General features: G+C 51.5%; 1 protein-coding gene and 1 long non-coding RNA gene across 4 annotated transcripts in view; one reads left to right on the forward strand and one right to left on the reverse strand.

The window, feature by feature from the left end:
• Positions 1–24,587, reverse strand: part of SYN3 (synapsin III) — a 540,064-nt gene that overhangs the window by 8,970 nt on the left and 506,507 nt on the right. For all 3 annotated transcript variants that reach the window (XM_058308679.1, XM_058308680.1, XM_058308681.1), the window contains 5 exons: positions 18,919–19,061; positions 14,303–14,377; positions 9,247–9,349; positions 4,932–5,066; positions 4,044–4,131 (listed from right to left, as the gene is read on the reverse strand). In XM_058308679.1, the coding sequence (XP_058164662.1) occupies positions 4,044–4,131; positions 4,932–5,066; positions 9,247–9,349; positions 14,303–14,377; positions 18,919–19,061 (544 nt within the window). The remainder of the gene's footprint in view (positions 1–4,043; positions 4,132–4,931; positions 5,067–9,246; positions 9,350–14,302; positions 14,378–18,918; positions 19,062–24,587) is intronic.
• LOC111761221 (uncharacterized) lies at positions 9,270–18,375 on the forward strand. The gene is made up of 2 exons (XR_009188345.2): positions 9,270–9,372; positions 17,406–18,375. It is a non-coding gene; the product is annotated as an uncharacterized lncRNA (long non-coding RNA).

Genomic DNA, 24,587 nt, shown 5'->3' on the forward strand with positions numbered 1-24,587 from the left:
TAGCTGTGTAAACTTTTCTAAGAACTTTCAGAACTCTCGAGGAGAAGCTGGGGGGTGGGGAAGGTTCCGTTCTTTTCATCCCACGGGGTTTCATGGCCGCGAGGTGTAGCCTCTGAAAACAAGAGGATCTTGGCTTCTCACTGTCACTGCGCAGCGCTCACATACTTTCCCCCGCAGGGCTAGGGATCTTTTAGCACCCAGATATGGCTTTGAATAGAATTCCAAGGCCTTGAGCAAGCAAGGTGCACCCTCCTGACCCTGCAATGCAGACTGCCTGTCTGCTGGGTCTCTTCCCGCCTGCCCTGGGAGAGAGGGATGCTCCGTGGTTATCTAGCCCTGCTCTTTTGGGAGCTGGCTGCTGGCAGACCCTGCACACAGGTCCGGAGACCGAGAGGTGAAATGTGCAGGGGCCTACCTCTGAGACCCTTTCGAGGTATGGCTTTAGCTCCTTTGAGCTCAGCAGGGTTCTCTTGAGCAATGCTACCTTCCAGCCTTGGGCTGGGCAGCCTCACAACAGCTTTGAGCGTTAAGCGTTGGGAGCATCCTGGGTTCCACAAGGACAGTGAGTCCTGGATATTCTGTGATTTGTTCAAGAAGTCACTTCTCATACGGGAAAGAGCCAACATTCAAACCCAGATCTCTGTGCAAAGTAAGGAAAGGTGCCCTTCCTATTGATGAGTCCCGGGGTAAAACAGGGACTAGTTAATAAACGAATGAACAAGAATTCAGATTTTGCAAGGTACTATAGGCTAGTGAGTGAAAAAACTTAAAGAACAAGTAACGAATTAAGAAAAAATGCCCTTCTTCCAGTGCAGGCAGCTCTGAGTCAGGTGCTTGGTTTGGCAAGCGGAGCGAGGATGAGATTTCAGCCTCAACCTCCCCACTCTGTTGTCACCTCGACATTGGTGGAGAGCATGACCTGCAGGCCTGGTGGTTCCGACATCACACTGGCGCCAGAAGCTCTAGGTCCTGTCTCAAGCATTGCCATCAACGTGCTAAGTGACATGCTAAGTCACTTCTCTCTGGGCTAGTTTGTAACATAAGGAGGGTTGGGCTACATGTCAAACATCCTATCCAGTTTGAACTTTCTGTGAGCCTGGGGAACACTTTCTAAATTGGATTAAATTGCAGCACCAGTTTAGCAACTGAATGCACATGGCTTTGCCTCATTCTTTACCTGTTTCCTGATTGTAGGTCCCAGTAAATTGGAGGATCCATTGATCTCCAACTTAAACACCTATTGGGCCAGGTAGGTACATAAACAAAACAGGTGTGTGTAGGAAAAATCAGTTGGCTTTTAAAAATTTATTCACTTGAGATAAAAATATGAATCAGAATCCTATTTCTCTAAAGAGGTTTAAACATGAAGAAAATGGCAATTGGCTCTAGGAGTACAATGGGATAAATAGGGCCTGAGGCAAATGGAGAGTCCACACCTATCCAAGGGCCAGCGTTACTGCGCCGCAGGGACAGCTGCCTTGCAGGAATGCAGGCCCATTGATTCTAGACCTTTACTTCATCAAGAGAATCAGGGAATATCTAGATGTTTAAGCAAAAGCTCTTGTTTTAAATGTTCACTTACTTTTTTTTTTTTTGTTTCTTTGTTTTAAACCCACTACAGATAAAAGAGAACATCTGTTTTCCACTTACACCTTAAGTTTTACCCATCATTAGCCTATAGTATCTTGCAAAATCTGAATACTCATTCATTCATTTATTAACTGTTTCTTGAGTCCCTATTATACACCTGGGATTCATCAAGAGACACCCTAGTTATTTCTTCCAGCTACTAGGCAAAGCAAGCAATTTAGTAGTCTTTAGTTGAATATATACAAAAAAAATATCAACTTACATATAGAAAATATTTGCTTAGGCACAGGATTGGTGCTAAAAAATGACGAAGTTCATTGAAAGAAAACGTCATTTTTACTGAGTTGAAAATGAACACTGAGTTCGAAAGCAAGTTAGTGATGTGTTCTTGTTATTTGGGGAATTCAATGAAAGCATTGCCTTAATCAGCCTTGTTATTTTTAATCTGAATGTTAATTCAGCAGGCATTTTCTCTAATTACCTTAATTGGTTTTATTATTATTATTTTTTCCTTAATTGGTTTTAAATTGTTTTTCAACTCCCTAAAAGTATGTTTATCCCCACGTCCCTTAAAATACTATCTCTTGATCAAGCATGCCTCTATTCTGGGCCAGAGGAGGAAAACAGAACACAGTAGATCTCTGTTTTAGAAGAGCTCTGTTCAAATATGTTTTAAAAAGTAAGTCCTGGGGCAGGGTGGGCAAGGAGGGGCCAGGAATGGCAATGAATGAACAGGTTTTGAAAAATTAGTAACTATAGAATTATTGCCAGGTTGGAAGGCAATGGGCTGCATCGGTTTTAATAATTATCAAAAACAGCACACACATTCTAAGTGTCAGTAACGCACGCCTCCATAGTAAGATTACTATGGAGTTCTACCTCTGACCCAGGCATCCCGTGCATTATTGCATGGACCCCTTCTGATGACTAAAGGTAACAACTGCTCTTTTTCTCATTTATCACTGTGGAAACTGAGGCTCAGAGAAACAATGGGCCTTTGACTAAGAGCGCCAAGGCAGTGAGACACGGGACTGGATTCAAACACACACATGAAGAGGAGTAATGATCGTTTATCTACAGTTTTAGGCAAGTAGGCAAAGTTCCTTCTCTTAAATACTTTCTGCTTTTCCAGAGTGAGAAGCATAGAGGAGAAAGATGGGTAGAGCATTTATCTAAGACCCAGGGAAGAGAAAGCCATTAAGGGTCAAGGGCCAGTTTTCCCAGGAGGGAACAAATCTGTTGCTTTAAGAAAAGCCTTTGGAAATGCCACGGCAAGGTAGTAATACCCTCTTTCTGGTAGGTTCTTTGTTATTTTTTCCAAAAGTAGATACCTACAAGATTGCAGTGAAATTACGCACTATGGGTTTTTTTTCCTCTGTCTTTCTTCTTTCTTTCTTTCTTTCTTTCTTTTCTTTCTTTCTTTCTTTCTTTCTTTCTTTCTTTCTTTCTTTCTTTCTTTCTTTCTTTCTTTCTTTCTTTCTTTCTTTCTTTCTTTCTTTCTTTCTTTCTTTCTTTCTTTCCTTTCTCTCTCTCTCTCTCTCTCTCCTTTTTTTTTTCTTTCATGAAATGAAGGCCATATACACTTAAAACATGTAACATGATTGGATATACTGAGGCCACGAGTATAAAAACATACGCAGCATCAAAGTATTAAGTCAAAATTATCTGAAGAGCCTACTGCTATGGTTTCTGATGAAGCTGCTCTGCAACCTCGTGCCTGTGCCCGGAAGGCTTTGATTCCCCGAGAGGAGGCAGGGTGGGTTTTCTCCGGTGGCCTGTGAGAACACCCAGGCAGCTGACCTTCAGCAAGAAAGTTACTTACGTGATCGCCACTATTTCTTTTCATCTTGTTATCAATCATTTATTCTTTCTCTAATAAATGGTGACATTTACCTAGTAATGCTGGCATGTTTTTTTGAGGAAGGTTGTCAATTGGAAAGGTTGTATATAATGGCCTGTTTTGTTTTTTTTTTCCTTCCCCTTGCTTTCTAGCTGGTTGGCTCACAAATCTACAATCAGGCACCACTAGTGGCTAGGAAACTTAAACACTTTCTAGAAGGACCGAAAGGCCAGACTTGTAAACTTGCCATTTCTTGTGTCTCCTTGATCAAACAACTTTCCAAGCCTCAACTTCCACCTCTGTAAAAAGGAAATACTGATGTTTTCGTTGCAGAATGGTTGGGGGCATAAAATGAGAAAACAGATGAAGACATACCTAGCCCAGTCCCTGGCACCTATTAGGCACTTAATACATTCTGTCTTCCCTGCCTCCTTTCCCGACTTTAAGGGGATGACAAACCTCATCGCTCCCTCCATTCTGCACATGGAGACGGGGCACATATTCTGTGGGTAAAGTATTTTCAGGTGGATTTCCCAGACTGCCTTCCAGAAATGACAGTGGCTCCCACCATGCATTCAATGCCCTCACTGTGGCGTGTAGTCGCAGGTCGTACCTTGGGGGGGTGGGCGTGGCTGGGGCTGGCCAAGCTGCGACCCCAGCTGTGCTTGCCCCGAGGATTTTGCTGACTTAGTTGGTGGTGCCTAGAGCAGGAAAAGAGGAAAGAAACCCACTGGGATCACCACAGCCAGGTACTCTCTGGGGTGTTAGGGGGGAATTGAAGCTCTTCTGTTGTGTTTTTATTTGGGTAAAACTTACATTAAAAGTGCACAACTCAAGTGTACAGGCCAATGACTTTTTACATACATATACATTTGTACAGCCACCTCCCAGATCAAGACAAAGCCCATTCCCAGTGCCCCAGGAGGCTGCCCCTGACCCCTCCGTGGCAGCCACCTCTCAAGGGTAACTCGTTTCTGTGGGAAGTGAGGAGCAGGCTTTTGAAGGCTTGCTTTTCCTAAAGGCTGAGGGCGCCAGCAAATTACGTGGAGAACTATCTGGATGGCGGAGGGGAGGAGCTAGGCAGGCGCTCGTTGAGTCTGGGGGATGGGAAAATGGGAGCTGCAAGAGTCTATTGACTGGTGCCCTGGGAGCACACAAAGGGCATGTGTACACACACACACACACACACACACACAGCACACTCCAGCTCGGGCCCCGGACGGAGGGCACAGAAGGCACAACTGACTTCTTATTTAATAACACCTGCCCACAGAGCAAAGTCCAGCGGATAGAAGGTTTTCCTCCCTAGGTGGAGGGAGGCGTGGCCCCTGCCGAGGCCCCCAGGGGGACCTGCAGGCATGGGTGCCGACTGCTCCCCTCTGCCCAGCCTCCGCCCACGCCCTGCCCCCTTCTCCCCAAGGTGGCTCCTGCCTGGGGGTATCTCCCGTGGGTCCAGCATTTCTCAGGGCTCCAAAGTCTCCTTTGCTCCCAGGGACCTTACCCACGGCCTCAGGGGTGAGGGCCCTGAGCCCCCTGGCATCAGGAGTTGGCTCATTTTGGAGACCACCAGGTCGGCCATCAGCTGTTTGTCCTCTTCCACGTGCTCTCCAATCAGGGGCATCGAGCTGTCCATCACCTGCGGTGAGGAGAGGAGGGCTGAAGGACCCACACACAGGGGAGCCTGGCAGGGGGCAGCGCATCCCAGGAGGGCTGGCTCTGGGCTCAGCCTGAGGCGACCACTAGATGGCGATGTTCTCCACGGCAAGCCACCCAGCCCAGCACCTCCAGTAGGGATGGGCCCCCCCAGAGCCCTCCAGCTCCCTTCGTTCAGGCGAAAGCAGCTCCATTGGATCAAGCTCGCCTCAGCCTACAGTCGCTGAACTGCCGCAGCGCAACCGATGGCCAGGGAGCCTCTGCTGACCTTTCCTGCACTTTCTTGGGGGAGCTGGTCTCCACCCCCTCCTTTCCCAGCCTGGCCCGCGCCCAGGGTCAGAGCTGACCTCCTCTCCTTTGGCCCAAGGTCAAGGCTTTCCACAAAGCCGGAAACAGTGAAGGTGGGGGCTCAATTATGACCAAAAAATGACACGGCCTGGAGTTGACCCGGGATTCAGAGAGAAGAGGAAAGAGGAAGCGCCTGTTCTCTAGGGCCCTGGCACAACACAAGCCCGGGGCAAAACCCACTGCACAGGGAGCTGGGCTGTTTCTCACAGGAAGCCAAGCTCCTGGCTGGGGAGCCGGCCTGGCACATCCTAGGGGCCTCTCCTGGTTTGTTTGTTTTTAACAGACGAGGAAACTGAGACCTGGAGGAGGGAGGAGACTTGCCAACATCACGCAGGCCTTGAGGGGAGCGAGGCCTCGGCAGGCCTGGGAAATCGCCGGGCGTCTCTCTCACCCTCTCCCTGTCCCCGAGGGGCCCCAGCTGCCCGTGTTCACCCGGCCCGCCCCCCAAGCCCACTCTCTCCTCTTTTCCAAGCCCTAGGCCTCCCTCTCACGCGGGACCTTGTGTGTGGTGCTCTCTCTGCCTGCTCTTTGTGTGGCCAGTTCCTCCTCAGCCACCAGGGAACACCGAGCGAGCCCTTTCTCTGAAGCCTCCCGACTGTGCAAGCTCAGCCGAGCTGCCTCCCTCTCTGTTCCCGTGGTCCTCCCTTTGGCTGTCCCTCTGGTGGTCCTCCCCCTCACCGCTGTCACCTCCTCTTTACTCCTCTGTCCCCCCAGTCAGGCTGTGACCCTCTGAGGCCAGGGCTGGGCCCTGAGTCCTGCTGGACAGGTAAGCCCTCGATAAACACCTGCTGAATGGAGGAATGAACGGTGCTTGCAATAAGCCCTGCTCACGAGGAGGCCGGTAAGGGCCACATTTTACGCAGCACTTACTGCGTTCTAAGCCCCGATGTGGCTGATCCCACCCAAGCCTCGGAATAGGTCTTTGAGGCAGATGCTATTGCTGTCATTGTAACAATGAGGAAACCGAGGGTCATACAAGTGGCCAGTGCAAGGACACGCTGCTCACAAGCCACGGCTTTCTTCCCATTTCATCAGGCTAATTCTCACCAACAGCTGAAACAGCTCTCTGTGGTAAAAACTGGGACCAGGAAGCCTGGGTTCTGTGACAGACTTGTGGGATCTGGGCAAGGCACTTTTCCTTTAGGGTGCTTTTAAAAAAAATGTCCACTGTAAATTGAGGGGTTCGGGCAACTGCTAAGGGTTTCCAGCTGGGGTTTGCAGGGGTCTGTGAGTCTATAAGACCCTCTGTGGATGGGACGCTGGGAGGCTAACTCAAAGATACGAATGGTGATTCTAGCAAGATCCTGAGAACTGTCTCAAGTTGAGCTCCTTGTGAGCTGGGCCTGGGTCAAAGCCAGGCCCGGGTCGAAGTCATCCTGTGACCCCAGGGCCTGGCGCAGGCCCTTGGGCAACGTTGGCCGGGTGGTTGTAACTGTAGGGTCTGTCCCAAAGGGACAGAGCTTTCTACACCCCACCTGCCCTCTCTGCCCGGGCCCCGCCCCCTTCTGTGTGGGTTTCTGTTTCCTACTTTCTGCAGCGGAAAACAGCCACCGCGAGGAACTGAGGTCAGAGAATTCTGGAATCCCCACGGTGGACACAGCCAAAGGAAGTGGACGCTCCGGCCTCCCCAGGGAAACATTTTTCCAGTGAGCAATGTCATTCCTCTCACAGGTCAGAGGGGACAAATTCAGGGGTCCTTCCCCTGAGCATTTCACCATAAAGATCTTCACGAAACATTTCACACACATTTTCCACCATCACCACAGACGGGGCTGAAGAAAGCAGTGCGTTTGGCTCTTCTCTGCTTTTTTTTTTTTTCCTTACTACGGGAAAACACCTTTTATATTCCTGGTAACAAGCTCCCCATCTCCCCCTGTCCCAACCTAAACCCCAAAGCGGGAGAAACAACCCTGAAATGTTCCTGAGGGCAAAAAAAAAAAAAAAAAAATCTGAAAAGCCATCTTTTTATTTTCTTCCTGGAACATTTCTGAGAAGTTGTTTTCTTGTTTTTCAAAGTCCAAACCCACTAACTTTACTCTTTTTTTTTCCTTGAATGTGAGAGGGCATTCATCCCCGACCTTCTGAGTGTGTGGAGGCAGGGAGCCTGGGCCCCGGGAGTGGATTTCTTCTTCCTAAGAGCCGCAGTTGAGGAAACTCAGAGAGGCGAGCTCTTTTGCTAGGGGGAGCACTGAACAGAGAGTCAGAATGACTAGAGAGAGGCTCTCTACCCCAGCATCCAGGAGATTTGGGGTCTGACGGGCCTGGATTCAAATCCTAGCGTGTGTGACTAAACCCAAGTCATTCTCTGTTGGGGCAAGTGCTGGGCCTGACACCCAGTGAGCACTCACTAAGTCAATGGTCCCTGATGTTATGGGGCTCTTCCTGTCGGCTGGGCACTTTGGCTGCATGATCTCATTTAGTCCTACGAGCTACGTGGGCCATTTTAGAGACGAAAAAACCGAAGTCACCCGATGGCAGCACTAGGGCTCAGGCCCAGCCTTTTCTCGCTCTGGAGTCCACGCTCCTACAACGCTTGTCTTCGGAGAGTGAAGGCTCAGTGCCTCGAACCTCGTTGCTGGGGTCACTCTTTAACTGGCCCGCTGGTGCCAGGTGAATTAGGTCTTGGAGGCCCTGCATGGCCTCAAAAGGCCTAAAGCTTTCTAGAAGGTAAACACGGTGCTTGGTATTGTTTCACTGCATAAAAAATAAAAAAGGAGAAGTAGATCCTTGAGCTAATGCATGTCTATACGAATGTCCCGACCCTCCACATACCAGCCTCCTGGCCCTGGCCCGGGCCCTGGTGACACAGAGGCCTCTGAGCTCGCAGGGAGAGAGCAGGCTAACGCACAGGAGACGGGCACTGGGGAGAGCCCCTCCCTTGAGCTGCTGGTGGCCTGTCAACTTTCTGGAGTAGAAGTTCCAGGAGGCAGGGTCCCTGCTGTAGTGCCCACTGCTGTTCCCTCACCACCCAGCTCGAGGTCTGGGGCCTAGAGCTGGGGCTCAATAGTGAATGAGCGAGTGAGTGAGTCTGTACGGAAGTGGGGTTCGTGCCTGGTGGTCTCCGTGAGGAGGTGCAGAGAAGGGCGGGCCAGGCGGGGGTCTCAGGAGACCCGGGACCCAGGCAGGGTGGCCCTGGGCTCACCCGTGCTCTGAAATTCCCGGGGTTCCTCTCAGGGGGGCGGGGACTGGCCCCTCCAGGGAGCAGCTGGACCTGGCCCCGGAGCAGGTGTGCGAGGCCAGTTGCTCTGTTCCCGGCCCTTCCCTGTGGCTCCTGAGACAGGGGGGAATGGGGGTTTTCAGATACGGGGGCAGCCAGAGGGGAGGCGATGCCTGGGCCTGAGGGGAGAGCGGTTTCCCGAGGGAGGACTGGATCTGCAAATACAGATGCGCCTCATCCCCAGGGAGTTCCGTGGCCTTTCTGGGGAGCGTTCAAGAGACTGAACATCCTGGGAACCCCGGCCCCGTTCCTGCGGGGCGGCCCCTCCCCGGGCACAAGCGCCTTCCTGGCACGGCTGGGGTAGAAGGGCAGGGCCGCCCACCCGTGGTGTCCCCGGGTCCCGCCACGGCGTGGTTCCCCAGGGAGCGGGGCAAACACGAGGGCCCGGAGCGGGCTGGCTCTGCGGTCACCCCAGCCATGTGCTTCCCATTAGCCGCCCACGCCCGGGGGAGAGGGCAGCCGCAGAGCTCTCCTCACTTGTCTTGGCCTGCTGTCAGCACTGTCCCTTGGCTGTGGTTTGAGGTGAAAGTCCCAGAAGGAAAGAGTGGAAAGGCGCACTGCAAGGCGGGGCCGGGAGGACCTGCCGCTCCCTCCTCACCTCAATGATGTAATCTCGGCCGTCCTTGCTGTGGACGGCCTTGACTGCGCAGATGTCCAGGCCGCCGAACATTTCCGAGCAGCTGTCCACCCACAGCCTGTACCTGGAGGGACGGACAGACGGACGGTGAGCCCGGAGTGGGGCAGGCAGGGAAGGGGAAGGAGAGGGAGGGGGAGGCAGACACAGAGGCCCACTACAAGAGAGGCGGAGACGGTGGCGCACACCCCTCGGAGAGTCAGCAAGACGGTGAGAGACAAAAGGCAGCAAGAGACAGAGATACGGTGAGAGAGAGTCAGAGGCGAGAGAGATGGGGGTGGAGTAGGGCGAAAAGGAGGTAGAGACACGGCATGGGGGAGACAGAGGGGGAGAGAGAACAGAAGGGGAGCCAGCGAGGGGCCCAGGAGGGAGGGGAGAGGGAAGGAGGAGGGGAGAGGGAAGGAGAGGTGGGGGAAGCCCCGACCCCCACCCCCCCTCGCGCAGTTCCCAGGAGAGGGCGCCTGCCCTCCCCCAAGGGGACCATCCCAGACCCCTGCAGCCCTTTTCCCTTGGGAAAGCTGCTTGCAGGCTCCAGCAGGCCCTCGCAGGCCCCCCTCCAGCCCCAGAACCCGGGCCAGACAAGAGCCAGCGGGGGACAAAGGGGGCATTCTCCCTCAGGCCCGGGGCAGGGCGGCCTGGCAGGACCCGGCTGCTTTTGTTCGCTTTCTGGCCACTTGAGGCCTGCAAGGCCAGTTTGCTTTGCAGGGGAACGATCTCGACGCTGGGCCCCGACCCTGCGACAAGGGGGCGGCTGTCTCTGAGAAATCTTCCCCGCTGGCACTGGGCTTCCCTGGGGCTGCCTGGGCTGGGGAGTCGCGAGACTTGGTGTCAACGTTCCTGCTTCTCTAGTCGCTCTCCAGGGTCACGTGGGGCACGCCGGCCCTGAGGTCTTAGGAGAGTTCAAGGCTGGAAGTGGCCTTAGAACCAATTGTCTTAGCCACTGATGTCCACTGGAGGCCCAGAGAGGGAGAGCGGCTTGCCCGAATCACGCAGCAAGACGGTACTAGAGCCAGGATCACGCAGCAGCGCTGTCCAAGTCCAGGAGCACGTGAGATAATGGAAGTGAAGAGGCAGGAAACTCAGGCCCCTCGTGCTCCTACTATGTGCCAGGCACTCTGCACCGGGTTTTACTGCTCATTTCCTCTAATCTCTGCGACTCTATTGGGAAGGTTTTAACTCATTTTACTGTTGAGGAAACAGCCTCAGAACGGTTAGTAAGTGACTGTACTAACTTCCAAACCCAGATCATGTTGGATTCCAGAGTCCGAGAAAGCCGCCTTCCTCTCATTCTGAAAGCTTCGTGGCCCAGGGGACCAGGGACCTAGGTTCTTTCTAATCTGATTTCCTGAAAAACTTTGAGTGAGCCTTCCCTCTTGCAGCCTCATTTTCCTTATCTGTAAAAGGGGGAGACCTAGATCTGAATCTGGGTGTGCCCCAGGATCACCTGGACAGTTAAGTCAACAAACACAAGAATAAGCAGCCAGATGTGGGCCCCCACTCTCTGTTAGATTAATCCATAATTTTTAAAAGCTTCCCACGCGATTCTGTGATGCAGCCACATTTGGGGAAGTCTCCAGGTCCCTGGAGCTCTAAGGGGACCCTGGGCTTTTCATGGTCACCAATGGTTGACTTGTGGGGTGCCCCAGCTCAGGGAGTACCGTGCCCTGAGACACACTCATAAATGGGTTTCTTCTCAATGGAAGACAGAAGCCTGGAACTAGGTCCAGAGGCAACTAGTTTCCAGGGGTTGTTTTCAACCCACAAGCTTCTGCGGCACCTTCTGGTTGCAACCCATTGGAGCACAGACAACCCAGGGCAAGGAAGGGACTTTAAGGTTGGAGCAGAGTGGGGAGGCTGGAGAACGGGGGTCACGCCCTCTCCAGCCGGGTGGGAAGAGAGCCAACCAGGTCACTTCACTGGTTTTGCCCTGGGGTCGGACTACCTGGTAAGCAGGTGAGCCAGGTAGAGGAAAAGGTCAGGCTCAGGGCCTGCCTACAGACCCCAGGAATTGCGACCCTCTGGGGATGGTACTGGGACACTCTGTCCGGGCCCTGGAGTGCTGCCCACCAGATTCAAGTCTTACAGAACAAGTAGGCGGTGCTGGCATTCACCCACTCCTTCATTGTTTTGTCAGTAATTTGTTGAGCACCAGCTGGAAGCTCTGTTGAGGGAGGCCCTGGGGACACATTGCCGACGGGAAGGTGACGTTCAGGCACGGGCAGTCCTATTCCCACGGCAGGCTCCGCAGGGACACCTCAGGCGTCTGGGACTGAGCTCGTCTGGGAGATATGGTGGCCTGGTGGGCACGTCCGTGACTGGCTCGTGAGGTGCTGGGGAAGGGTAGGGCTCACACTCAGGAAACGCCCTGGAGGAAAGGGCCATGACTGTCCCGTGAACTCCTTCTGGGCAGGGACACGACTGCTCCAGACCAGATGTCTTAATTGGCTAACGGCTGTCCTTGCAAAATACCAGAAATGGGTTGACTTTTATAACGGGAAATGTATTAGGGTAAAAGCTTACAGTTCCAAGCCTGTGGAAACATCCAGATCAAGGTACCATCAGAGATACTCTCACACAAGTCAGCTATGGTCTTGCCACATGGTAAGGCAAGATGGCAGCTGATCTCTGCTGAGGTTCCTGACTTCCCCCCAAGGCTCACCCTCTCCAGGAATTTAGCTGTGGGTATTCAGGCATATGGCTTGTCTCTTTCCAGACTTCCTTTCTCATCCTTGGCTGCTCCACTTTCTCCCTAAGCCCAGCTGAGGGCAAGCAGGGATATAGCTCGTCACGAGGCCTTGAGCTGCTCTGTGGGCCCAGCCTCTTGGGGGCTTTGTGCCTCAGCGTCAGTTGCTAGCAATCCTTAAGTCCTCTTCACATGGCAGGGTCAGAACGTGGCTTCCTTTTCTCTGTGTGTTCTCCGTTTATATAACACCCAGCAAAAGGGCAGAGACCCAACCTACATCACCCCTCACTGATGTGATCCAATCAAAAGTGATCTAATCAAGTCTCCTTAACCAAATCTAATAAAATCAAAGGTTCTCACACCCACAGGAATGGATTAGTTCAAAACATAATCTCTTGTTCTTGGATATACCAAATTCAAACTGTCACACCAGATGATTCAGTTGTGCCAGGTAATGAGCAAACACTCATGAGACCAGATGGCACAGGTGAGCTCCCAGGTTGCAGATGGAATTGCCACCTGGGGTTAATGGGAGGGGAGAGATGGCAACATTTATGGCCTCTCTGCCATGAGCCAGAACTAGCTTAACCTCTGCACATCCTTCTCTCATTGACCCTCACAATAACACTCTGACTTGGGTATTACTGTCTCCATTTTACAGCTGAAGAAGCTCAGGTAAGTTAGTTAACTTACTCAAAGTCACACAGCTAGGAAGTAGCAGAGCCACCAACATTGCTTCATGCTCCTTCCTCAGCTTAGAACCCCTCAACTGGAAGTTCCATGAGGGCCGGGACTATTTCCATCTTGTCTGACACTGTATCCCCAGGGCCTCCCTCAATAAGTGGCTTCCAGTTGGTGCTCAACACATTGTTGACAAATGAATGAGGGAATGGGTGAATGCCAGGGTCTCCTACTAGTTCTTCATGATTTGCATCTGGTGGAGCCTCCCTTCACGAAACCTTCCCTGACTTCGCCCCTCTCTAGTCCTCATTGGGTGCTCTTTATCTGAGCTCTCATTGACATGCCCAGGGTTCACTTTCATCCAAACTTTGCTGCATTGCACCGTAGGCACCATAGTGGTCTCTATATCTGCTTCATTGGTCAGAGTCTGGAGTGAATGCCTGTTATTTTAGTCTGCATGGCATCCCTTCTCCCTTCCACTTAAGGCTTCTCCATGCTTCTCACCATTATATCTTTCAGTCATTGTTATTTTAGTGGGAAGGTCCCATTCTGACCTTCAGGGGTGGAGACATGGCATAGGCCTGTCCAATCACAGCATGGCATCTTTCTGGGCCATAGTGATTGGCTCAGGGCTGGGCATATAACCTAGGTCAGGACAACCAGAGGGAACGAGACTCAAACCTAGGCTTTGGTTGAAATGGTTGGGGAAGAGAAGCTTGCTTTCTGCTGGACTTGACCCTATGGGCCACCAGTGTGAGAGAGCCTGCCAGAGTGAGGCAACAAGAAAGCTGAACCCAGAGGTGGCTAGAGGGTGAGGCCTAAAGACTTACCTGAAGCTGTGCCTCTGAGCTTTCAGTGACATGAGCCACCAGATCCCCTTTGTGCTCAAACCAACTTGCTTTGTGTTTCTGACAGTTGCAACTGATACAGAGTTCTCAGAGGGAAGGATTGGATCCTTCCACCTTGGCCGCTTTAGTGCTCAGCATTTCATGACCTGCATGCAGCAGGCACTCAACAAATGTTTCCTGAAAATAGTTTTCTGACCCTGAAGCCCATTCTCTGTTCACCACCATTCCTTGTTTGCAACAGAAGTCACTGTGTTTCTGGCCCAAGTGCAGAGGACTTACCCTTTCTAAGGAGAGGATGGCGCACCGCAGAGTTTAAAGGCGGAAAGAGCTGAGGGAGGCAGGCCTCAGTCCCAGGGACTGAGCCAGCCACATGCATGGCCACCGGCCTCTCCATATGCACAGCGAGAGAGGAGAGGGCTCTCCTGTACCTTGGTGCTCCAGTAGGGATGCTTTCCTGCAGCTTTCGGAGCACAGGAGCGACTATGAGGGCTCTGGCTACTTGCTGAAGCAGGTTGCATGGCTGGAAAGACTCCTGGTCTTGTATTCAAGACATCAGAGTTCTACTCTCAATTCTGTCGTTGATCAGCTCTGTGACCCTGGGCAAGTTACTTGCCCTCTCCCAACTTTCTTCTGTAAATGGGGTTATTATAATATTGACCCTGCAGAGCTGTGGGAAGTGAAGGAGATTGTTTCTAGGAAAGTGGGTGGTGAGACATTGGACAGAGAGTCCTTACAGGGCTCCTTATTGCATTCCTCACCCAGCATCTCCCTGGCTGATTCCTCTTCGCATACTTCCTTTGTCTCTTACCTCTCCGTCATGGCCACCTGCTCTAGCATGGCTGAGCCTGTGTTAGCCTTCCAGTTCCCAGAGATGGAGGTTCTCCTGTATCAGAACAAAGAATACAACCAAGGCATTAGGGATGCCTGCCATTGATCTGCTTTCCTTCTTTGTTTTGGCTGTTAGGAGGCTCAGATTCAACTATCTGGCTCGTATAATGGCATGTGTTCCTAGGTACACACTTTGTCATCACCTTTATTTTCCTGCTTTTATTTCCCTTCATGCTGATTGGTTTATTTATTCACTTTTATCTTATGTATCTTTTTCTAAGCCACCTTTGAAAATTTAAAACCAAACCATCACACACACACACACACACACACACACACACACACACAATACCTACACCATCAGGTGAAATTCCCCAAACATTGGCTTCCTGTTGTTGAGAAGAATGATTCTGAATTTGTTGAGGATCCCAAAATATAGGAAAAATGATCCATCGAGAGAAGTAAACTGATTACTTTTCCACAGTGAAGAGCCGAGGCCTTCTGACAGTGCCTGCCTCACCGCCCTTCCCTGCTCCCCGCTCTTTCCTCTCCAGCCACAGTGACCCTCCTGCCCCGGGCTCTTTTCTGTGTTGAGGCCTCCGCATGCAATCTTCTCTTGGCCCAGTGCAGTCTTTGTATCCATCTTTGCCTCCCTGAGTCCCACTGTTCTTCTGGTTTCCTCTGAAACGTGGCTTCCTGACTGCCTTCCTTCCCCAGAAGAGGAGGCTGCGTTATACTAAATCCTGCACTAAGGATTAGCAACACTCATCTCACTTGTAGTAACTGCTTTAGTGTCCCAAGTTCAAAGATGGAGTGGAAGCCCCTGAGGGCAGGGGATGTGTTTGACAAACCTGTACCTGTGCAGCCCAGCATGTAGTAAGTGCCCAGCGATTATCTACTGGGTGATGGACTGTGTGTGCTGGCATAGAAGTTGGACAAACTATGGCCCAGGGGCACACCTGGACTCAACAAAGCCCGAACGAGTTTAACCAATGAGGCAGAGGCAATGCTATTTGATTTATGGCTAAGGGAAGGCATGTGGTTGAAATTAGAAGGTGAACCAAGGGAGAGGAACTGCCATGAAAACTTGCCCTCCGAAAAGAGAAAATAAAATGAATCTGAGAATTGCTGCTGAGAATACATGGCAACCAGTAGTAGCCAAGGGATGCAGTGACATTGATAAACTCTATGTCAGCTCAGGGTACTTCTGCTCAACTCAACTCAACTCAGTTTGGTCAATGTTCCCTGGGCCACCCTATGTCCTGGGCACAGGGCTAGTTTTAGTGTGTAGAGATGACTGCATCCTCAGGCTGCTCACTACTTAGAAGGGCAGAAGAGCCGACAACTAGAGTAAAGACATTGTCAGGTTAGCAACATACACAAATAGTTTTGGGGAAGCAAAGGAGTAGCTGCAGTAACTTAATGGGACCAAGAATGTGGCCACTGAGATGTTTAGACAGGTGGGATTTGGTATGGTGAGATCTCATGGTGTAAGAGAAGGTGAGAGAGTGCCTTGAGGCAGGAGATGTGGGTTTAGATCTTGGTTCCAGTGTTTACTAGCTGTACAACTTTGGGCAAGTATCCTCTCCTCTGAGTATTTCCGCATTGGTAAAATAAGAATAACTATAGTATCTTCCTGACAAGACATTGTGTGGGTTAAAGTAAATATTCCCCAAAATATCTTAGGATAATGGGTGCTATTATTATTTTTTTTTCAGTAAGTGAAGTTGAGAAAAAAAAGATGATCCAAGGGACAGAAATGACAGGAATACAAGCCAGATTGTGTTCCTTGCAAGAGGGGAGCTGTAGTGGGAGCTGAGATTTAAGGAGTGCTTTTTATGTCTGAGACATAGGTCCAAGGGCTTTAAAAGCACTGACTCCTTGTAGTTGCACAAAACCTAACAAGATGCGCATTATTATTGTAAGTATTGTCTCCACTTGGTAGATAAGAAAACCAAGGCCCAGAAAATTTTAATCACTTGTTCAAAGCAACAATTCATAAATGGCAGAAGCAGGACACAAACCATATCTTAAAAACTCCATGATCTTAACCATGGCAGAGCCCATTGCAGGTTTCGGGAAATAGGTGGGTCATCCTGAGTGTGATATAGGTGCCGGAATGTGGGATGGTGTGTAGACTGTGACATAAGAACTGACCTATACTACAAATGTATGACATAACCTCATTGAAGAACATGGGGCAAAGGCGCTGGCCTAAGTGCCTTTGGAAATAAGACTAAAGACAAAAAGAACTGTACATAAGAACTGTGCTGTGGTTGGTAAAGTTGTTTCCCAGAGGTTACAGGTAAACCGTTCTGTTCAGTGATACTGAACTGAAGTAGTTTTAGTGTCCTGGGATCAAACAAAGAAGTAAACAGATGGTGGGAAGTGGCAGCTGGGTTTTTCCCCTTTGGGAGTGGGAGATTATGAATAAGCAAGGGGAAAGAGCTAAAAGGAATCACATGAGAATGGGTGAAAATTGGAGACATCAATATGAATTTCTTTTTCGCTTAAGATACTTGTAGATGGATGTACATAGGAACACTTGTAGATGGGTGTGTGTACGTGGGTTAGGCTATACCTTGCGGCTCTGTCTGCCCTGGAGACAACGACATGCCACAACAACAAGCAGAAAGGCATACGCACGGGGCAGGCATGAGCAGAGAGGACAATCTATTCTGAGGACTGCCTTGAGCCCCTCTGGGTGTGGGCCAACCCAGGGTCCAGGAAATGCTGTAACTAATGACTGAATTGGAGCTGTCAGAAGGGAGAGGCTCAGCATAAGGAATGCGGCATGAGGTAATCCTCATGAGAGAAACTGGGGCAAGGTGCTGTCAATGTCAGTGGAAACTCTCACAACGAGGGGAGAAGGAAATGATATCATGATGGACGGTGGGGACTTCGGATGTGCGCTGAGACTGCTGTACTGGAATGTGCAACTCAGAGGGAAGGGAGGCAGCTGATGTTATCACCCGGGGGGGCACCTGAGCGCAGTGACCGCTCTGCCCTGGCTTATGATCGACAAGATAAGTCAGGCATGTTCCTTGACCTGGCTCCTTTTTTCTTGCATTATTTCCTTGTAGGTCAACTGCTTGCATCTCCTCCAGTTGCCCAGGCAATGGCAGAATTGAGTAGCTGTGATTGAACTGTATGGCCCACGCAGCCTAAAATACTTAGAGAATACGTTTGCTCCCTCCTGATCTAGGCAATCCAGGTAGTGCCAAAGCAGTCATAGACAACACATAACCGTGTCTGGCTGTGTTCAATAATACTTTATCGACAGACACAGGCAGTGCCTGGATTTGGCCTGTGGACTAGAGCTTGCTGACCCCTGGCCTAGAGCACAAGCGATCTTGCATGGAAGCTCACCACAGACTTCCCAAATGCCCTGAGCCAGCCACCGAAGTCCTCCAATGTGGAATCACGGACAGTTGCTACGCCATAAATACATGGGAACCAGCCAATGGTTGGCTCTCTAGGGTCTTCTCATTTCATGTGGAACCAACAACCACATTTCAAAACGAGAGACAGAAAGGTCTCAGAGCAGACAAGACCTCTCCAAGGAGTGAAGCTTCCTACCTATTCAAGAACTCCCTCCCAGCCTTACAACTACAGTTCAAGTTTAAGTCAGTCTTTGCCTGAACCGTCACCCCAGCCATCTCTGGGGGTGAATATGTGTTTACTTTTCTGCCTGACATCCATTCCCTTTTCTTCAGTCACAGCGCCTTCAATTCCGCTGGGCAATGGACCCTGCCCACATTGCCTGCCACGTTGGTGGGACTTTCCATACATCACGTGATGGAAGTTGAACCAATCAGTGTCATCTCAATGGAGTCAGAATCGTGAGCAGAATGAGTCAAGCACTGAAAATGATTTGGGGGGATTCACTTCCCAGTGGAAGAGCACAAGATTGCCTGTTTTGGCCATCCAGACTCCTGGGACTTCTCTAGACCCTAATCTTTCTGAGATTGCTCTTATAATAGCTTGGCTGCTGCTGCTTTTTGCTTTTAAGTTTCTGATCAAAGTCTTAATAAATTTCTTTAAAAACCCAAACAGACAAAGCTTATATTAGATTTGGTTTCTGTTGCTTACAGTCAGAGAATCTGAAGTAACCTCCTAACTGATCTTTCTGCTTCTAGGGAAACCCTTTGCAGACCACAGCCCCAAAGCCACCATTTTGAAAATACAGGCCAGATCATGGCTCTCCGAAGAGCACAGAGGAAATCCTAACCCATCAGCATGACATTCGATGATCTCCTTGATTTGGCCCCAAATTTCTCTCTCAGTCTTGTCTTCTATGATATACATCCCCTACATACTTGCAATTACTCCAGACATGCCAAGCATCTTTCTTCCTCTGGGAAAAACATCGCTGGCTTGGGTAGACAGATTTCTACCCTGGAACAAGCTGTAACAGAAGAGTCAGCCACGCCGATTGGAGAAGGGCAGTAGAGGAGACACAAAGGGAGAATAATGACGTGCTGAGGGAGGTCACAGCCCTTGGACGGAGGAGCCAAGCTGGCTGGACACGTATCTCTCATTCCACTCCTCCCACGCTCCCTCCCAGTCCCCCCAACCTCTGTCCCAGGGACTCACATGTAAGCTTTGTAGTTGGATCCGATTTTCTGAATGCGGATATCGTACTTGGAGTCGATGAAGGCCTCGGTGGTGGCGTAGGTTTTGGCCATGGCGACCACGCTGGTGATGTCCTGATAGTCATGCTGGTTTTCCACTTTGATCTGTGTGACAGGACGAGGGCACTGAGTGCCACCGGCCAGCATTCCCTGACCACCTGCCCAATGCCCGGACCCAGGGCTCCACAGCTAGGGACGAAGAGGGCATGGCTTCTCGCCTTGAGGAGACCACCCTTCCAGCAGGGGAGATGGACTCAGTCAACCCATCGTCCCATAGGGACTTGCACAAGGAGCAGAGGAGGGAGGGAGCTGGTCCATTTGGTGGGGTCAAGGAAATCTTTATGGAACAGGTGAGGTCTGAACAGGGCTTGGTGTGTGTGTTTTTCAGATGGACCAAGAGGACGCTTGGCCTCTCTGGACAGGAGCAGGAATGTACAGCGGTGCAGGCGTGAGGCACCGCCTGGTGCAGTGGGGAAGGGCAAGTGGTTCACATCTGCTGGTGGGCCAGGAAGGTGGAGTGTGGCTGAAGTGTGTCAGTGGGAAGCAGATCACAGAGGGCCTCAAATGCCTTGGGAGGGAGCTAGACTTTTAGTCAGAAGGCTCTGGAAAGCCATGGGACAGGGGGAAGCAGGGAAGAGGAGCTGAAGTAAAGTGGCCTGCATTTTAGAAAATCACTCAGGAAGTTGTGCAGAGGGCGGAATGCAAGGGTGTGGCATGGGAGATAGCTTGACCAGTTAGAAAGATGGATGTGTGTGTGTGTTGTGCATGTGGACGGGGTATGTAGGGGATATGCGGGAGATGTGCGTGTGTGTGAGGTGTGCGTAGTTTGTGGTAACAGGTGTGCTGTGTTATATAGCACCTACTGTTTACACACGTGTGGTATGTTTTCTGAGTGTTCATGTGGTGTGTGTGGAGTGTGATCCATGTGCATGTATGGTGTGTTTGTGTGTGATGTGTTAGTGGTGTATGTGTGTTGTGCATGTAGTTTACGTGTGTGTGCTGTGTGCAGCATGGTGTGCATGTGTAATGCGTGGTGTTTCCATGTGTGCATACGTTGTGTGGCGTATGTGCCTGTGTGGTGTATTTGCATGCGTGTGATGTGTTTGTGGGGTGTGTGCAGTTTATGTGTGTATATGGTGTGGGAAGTGGGGTGTGTGTGTGTGAACGTGCTGGGCCAAAGGCCCGAGGGAGAAACTCGCGCTGTTCACGAGGCTGAGACCAGGAACATGGGGCTGTGCGGGGGTCGGAGCGAGGTCCCCGCAGGGCTTCAAGGCCAAGCGCAGGGAAGCAGGGCCGACGCTGCACAAGGGCAATCTCAGGAGCTAACAGAAGCAACTCAGAGCGCTGTGGACAGCCGCCCGGCCGTGCCGTCCCATGGGGGGGGGCAGCTTTTCCAGCAGGGGCTCCCCCGCCCCGTCATGCTCCCCGGGGAGATGGGCCAGGGAGAGCAGAGCCCAGATCCCCTTGGGGTGCTGGGCAGCTTGTGGGGGAGGACCCGTCCGGGGTGGGAAGGGGGGTTGGCGCTCACGTCCTCAGGGGCACCCGCTGACCCTCCCTGAGAGGAAGCCCATGACGATGCCCACCCCCGCCTACACCCACTTCACAGTTTACAAAGCACTTTCACAGCTCCCAGGGAACCCAAAACAATCCGAAGGGGCAGGCGGGCGGACATTCTACAGCCGCTGTACAAATGGGGGACCTGAGGTTCCTTGACTTGTCCAAGCCTGTAGGGCACGGAGCTGGGGATGGAACCCTGGGTGTGGCTCGCCTTTCGCTTTAACCATCTCAGGGCACCGCCTTTCCACCCTACGGGGAGCAGTAATCAGCGACGAGGAGAGAAGCCCACAGACTTAGGGGCGGCAGCTTTTCTCTCTCCTCCATTCCGAGCGCCCCAGCCTCCCTTGCAGCAACGACTGCATTTCGCTTCGCTGAGAAAATAAAGGTGACCAGGCAAGAGTTCCCTCTTTTCCTTCCGTTTCCAAAGTCATCAGCCTTCCCACTTCTTCCTCCCAGCTGCGTGGGCCTCTGTGTGCCTCCTGCTGCCCCAGGCTAAGCCTCTCCATTGCTCTAGATCTAGAGGAAAACTGGAGTGAATGTGGTGAGGGCAACTTCTGGGTGTTGCCCTTAAGATGGAAGATTCCTTTCCCTTTCCCTTCTTTCCACTGGCTGGGATGTGGACGTGGTGGTATGAGCGGGAGCAGCCGCACTGGACCCCAGGATGGCAGCTGCACCTGGAAGGTGGCCGAGGAATGAGAGGAAGGAACCTGGGTCCCCAGCATCACGGAGCCCCATAGCCACCTTTCGTTGTGTGTGCTCAAACTCTTTACAAGAGAGACAAATAATTCCTCCTCCCACCCTGAGATGACTCTCTCATCTATTTGCTCGTTGTTTGTGTTCTCTGCTCATTTTTTTTTCTTTATGAGGCACCAGGAGCTTAACCTGGGACCTCCCATGTGAGAGGCGGGCACTCAACCGCTCGAGTCACATCTACTTGTCAAATACACTTTAATCTTATTTAAACCACTGTTATTATTTTGGTTTTTGTTAACAGCAGTCAAACTATATTTCTGTCCCTTTCTCCTCATTGATGATTTATCCTCTGGATCAACACGATCACCAATCTCAAAGTTTTCCTGCTCTCCAATCTCTAACTTACTCAGCATTCTCTCTGTCTCTGCTGGATGTGTCTGCATCCTCGTTTCGACTCAGTCCTGAAGCCACTCTCCTAATTTCCCTCCTCACCACACCACTGAAACCAACTTGGCAACAGAGGTCTTCTGTGCTCTGTAGCTTTGGTGAACTTGCTGACACTTGGTTTCCACACCACTCTTCTCTGGTTCTCCTCCCAGTGTTCTGGGAACTTCTTCTCAGGCTACACTGCCTTCAATGGCCGTCGTGTCCTGGGGTTTCCTCCTCAGCCAGTGTGCAGGAGGACGTGGAGGGCACTGGAGGTCCTGAAAGGGGGAGAGCCTGCAGAGACAGCTTGTCTAATTCAGGTTTTCACCGGGTGGCTCTGGAAAGGTCTAGAACTTCTGTGCCTTGGTTTCCTAGATAGCAGGCTACCTCAGAGATGGCTAGTGTCCACTAAAGCCCATTCTCCTCTTCTATAGCCATGAAACACCAGACACTGGTGGCACCTGGCCACCCGGGAAACCTGTTACACTTCTCCATCTCCCCGCAGCCGTGTGTGGCCATGTGACCACGTTTTGGCCAATGGGGTGTGAGCAGCAGGATGTGCCCTTAAAGGGAGGGGGGACCTCCGTCTTCCGCCCTCCTCCTCCTGCTGGCTGGCGCGGCTGTGGCAGTGCACTCTCTGCGGCTGAGGGCAACATCTCAGGCATGGGGGGTCAGCAAGAGGGAAGGAACCTGGTCCTTGAAACTGAGGAGGCCCCACCCCAGCCCTGGGCTGCTTACGCCCCATGGTCTCGTGTGTGAGAGAGGCAGTCCTTGCTGACGTCACCTTAGCGCCTCCTGACGGAGGCCACACTTGGCCCTATCACTCAGTACTTGCTGACTGCACACTTGCATGCGTTCATTTGATTCATTCACGGGGTGGACAAAAGGGAGCAGAGAGAGAAAGTGCAGATGTAGTGGTTTAGTTACTTACTGCATTCCGGTCAGCCCGCCCTCTCTTGTGAACCCTCCTCTCCTAGCTTAGTCCAGGTGCTTTTGGGGGTGGGGTGGGGTGGCATCACGCATCCTGTCCTCTCCAGGTGTGGACATGTAACTCTTTCATGGTCCTTCCGAGGCTCTGGGAGAGGCCCTGGCCAGCCGCTCCTGGGAATTTTCTATTTTTTTTCTTACCGAGGGCCTCCCTGTTCTAAAACTCGCCTGCATGCGCCCCTGTCTGTCTCCGCATTAGAAGGCGAGCTTCTTGGGGACAGAAAACGAGTCTCGTTCACAACGGTAGCACCTGCGCCTGGCATTTTGTAAATGCACAAAATGTATGTGTTGGATTGCATTTAAGAAGGTTGGACAAAAGGCCAGCTGGTAACCTGGGAGGGGGCAGGAAAATAGAGGAGAAAAGAAGGGATCTCAGAAAAGGGCAAAGAAAATGTGCTTCGGGGGCCTTCTTTTACCAAGTGATTTTAAAAAACCCCAACAGTTGGGCTGTTTTCTCCACTCTCAGAGATGACCAGCTTCTCCTACGGGCCCTGGACACCACGATGAAGTCAGAGCAGGGGGCGGGAGGGTGCGCCGGGCTGGTCCCCGCCAGGAAGGGCAGGCGGGGTGAGAGGGCGCTGAGGACGGCCGCGGGGAGGGTAACGTGCTGCGGGGCGGGCGTCTTGGCACTCGGCTTTATTTATTGGCTGGACACCCCTCAGAGGGTTCACCAAGAAGGCTGAAAACAGGAAGCCCTAAAGGAGCTGTGATTCAAGATTGCCGTTAGCTGGCGCGGGGAGTGCTGATGGGGCCACGGGGAACTCCCTGACCCCGCAGGCTCACGCCTTTCTCCCCACCTCTCTCTTCCCGTCTTCCCTCTCCCTTCTTCCTCTCCCTCTCCTCCCTTCCTCTCTCCCACACTCCTCTGCCTTCTCTCTTAGCCCTCCCTTTCACCTTGAAAGTCATCGCTCCTGCTCTTTTTTCCTTCTTCCTTCATCTCTCCTCTGTAGCTCCATTCTTCTTGCACCTTCTCCAGTCCCTCCTTTCACCTCCTCTTCTCCCTGACTCTTTCACTTGTCCTGCCCTTCCTGTGGCGACTTTCTCTTCCTCCTTTCTATGTCTTCTCCACCCCCCCCCCCCCACCTTCTGCTCTCCTACCCCTTCCCCCTCACATCTCCCTTCAGTTTCTGGCACTTCTCTCCCCTCCCGCTCTTTAAACCACCTCACCTCCCTCTGGTTGCAAGGAGGGAGAGGGGAAACAGACAGAGAGGGAGAGAAACTGGAGAGGGGAGGGCTGGGATCCAGTTGAGAGTCTTCTGAATGGAACTCAGTGACTCAGAGGTCCCCTGTTTCCAAAGCCAGCTTGGGATGGGAAAGCCCTCTTCTGTGTCCTTGGTAGATTGCTCACTATTTGCTTGAACACCTCCAAAAGCGGGGAACTCACTATCTGAACAAGGTCATTCATTCCTCTTTAGGAAAGCTCTAACTAGTTCTACTATGTATTATTACACCTAGAATGAATGAATAATGAACAAATGGCCCCAATTATTGATCACATGGGGCTAAGTCTCAGCCCTCTGCCTGGCGTCTGCTCTTCAACCACTTGGAGAGAGTTATCCAGGTATGCCTAAGTCACTCTCACTCTCTCTCTCTCTTTTTTTTAACTACTCCTAATATAAGCCAGTTCTAGACCCTTTACTACCTTGTAATGCTCTCATTTGACAATCACTCTCATAAATTATGTGATGTTCAAAATTAGACACTATGCTCCAGATGTGGTATCACCAGTGGAGATTGGCTAAGTCTGGCATACATTCTGGCATATTCCTGCCTCAGGGCCTTTGCACTTACTGTTCTTGCTTGCCTGGCTAACACCCTCACTTCTTTCAGATCCCTGATCCACCATCCCCTTCTCAGAGCTGTTTTCCCTGTCTACCACATGTGAGGTTGCCCCTTCCACCCCAGCCCTCCCCACCCACCTTATCCTGCTTTGTTTTTCTCCATAGTACCACCTGCTATTATCCATCA

The sequence above is a fragment of the Dasypus novemcinctus genome, chromosome 12, assembly GCF_030445035.2.
Source record: "Dasypus novemcinctus isolate mDasNov1 chromosome 12, mDasNov1.1.hap2, whole genome shotgun sequence".
NCBI classification, from domain to species: domain Eukaryota; kingdom Metazoa; phylum Chordata; class Mammalia; order Cingulata; family Dasypodidae; genus Dasypus; species Dasypus novemcinctus.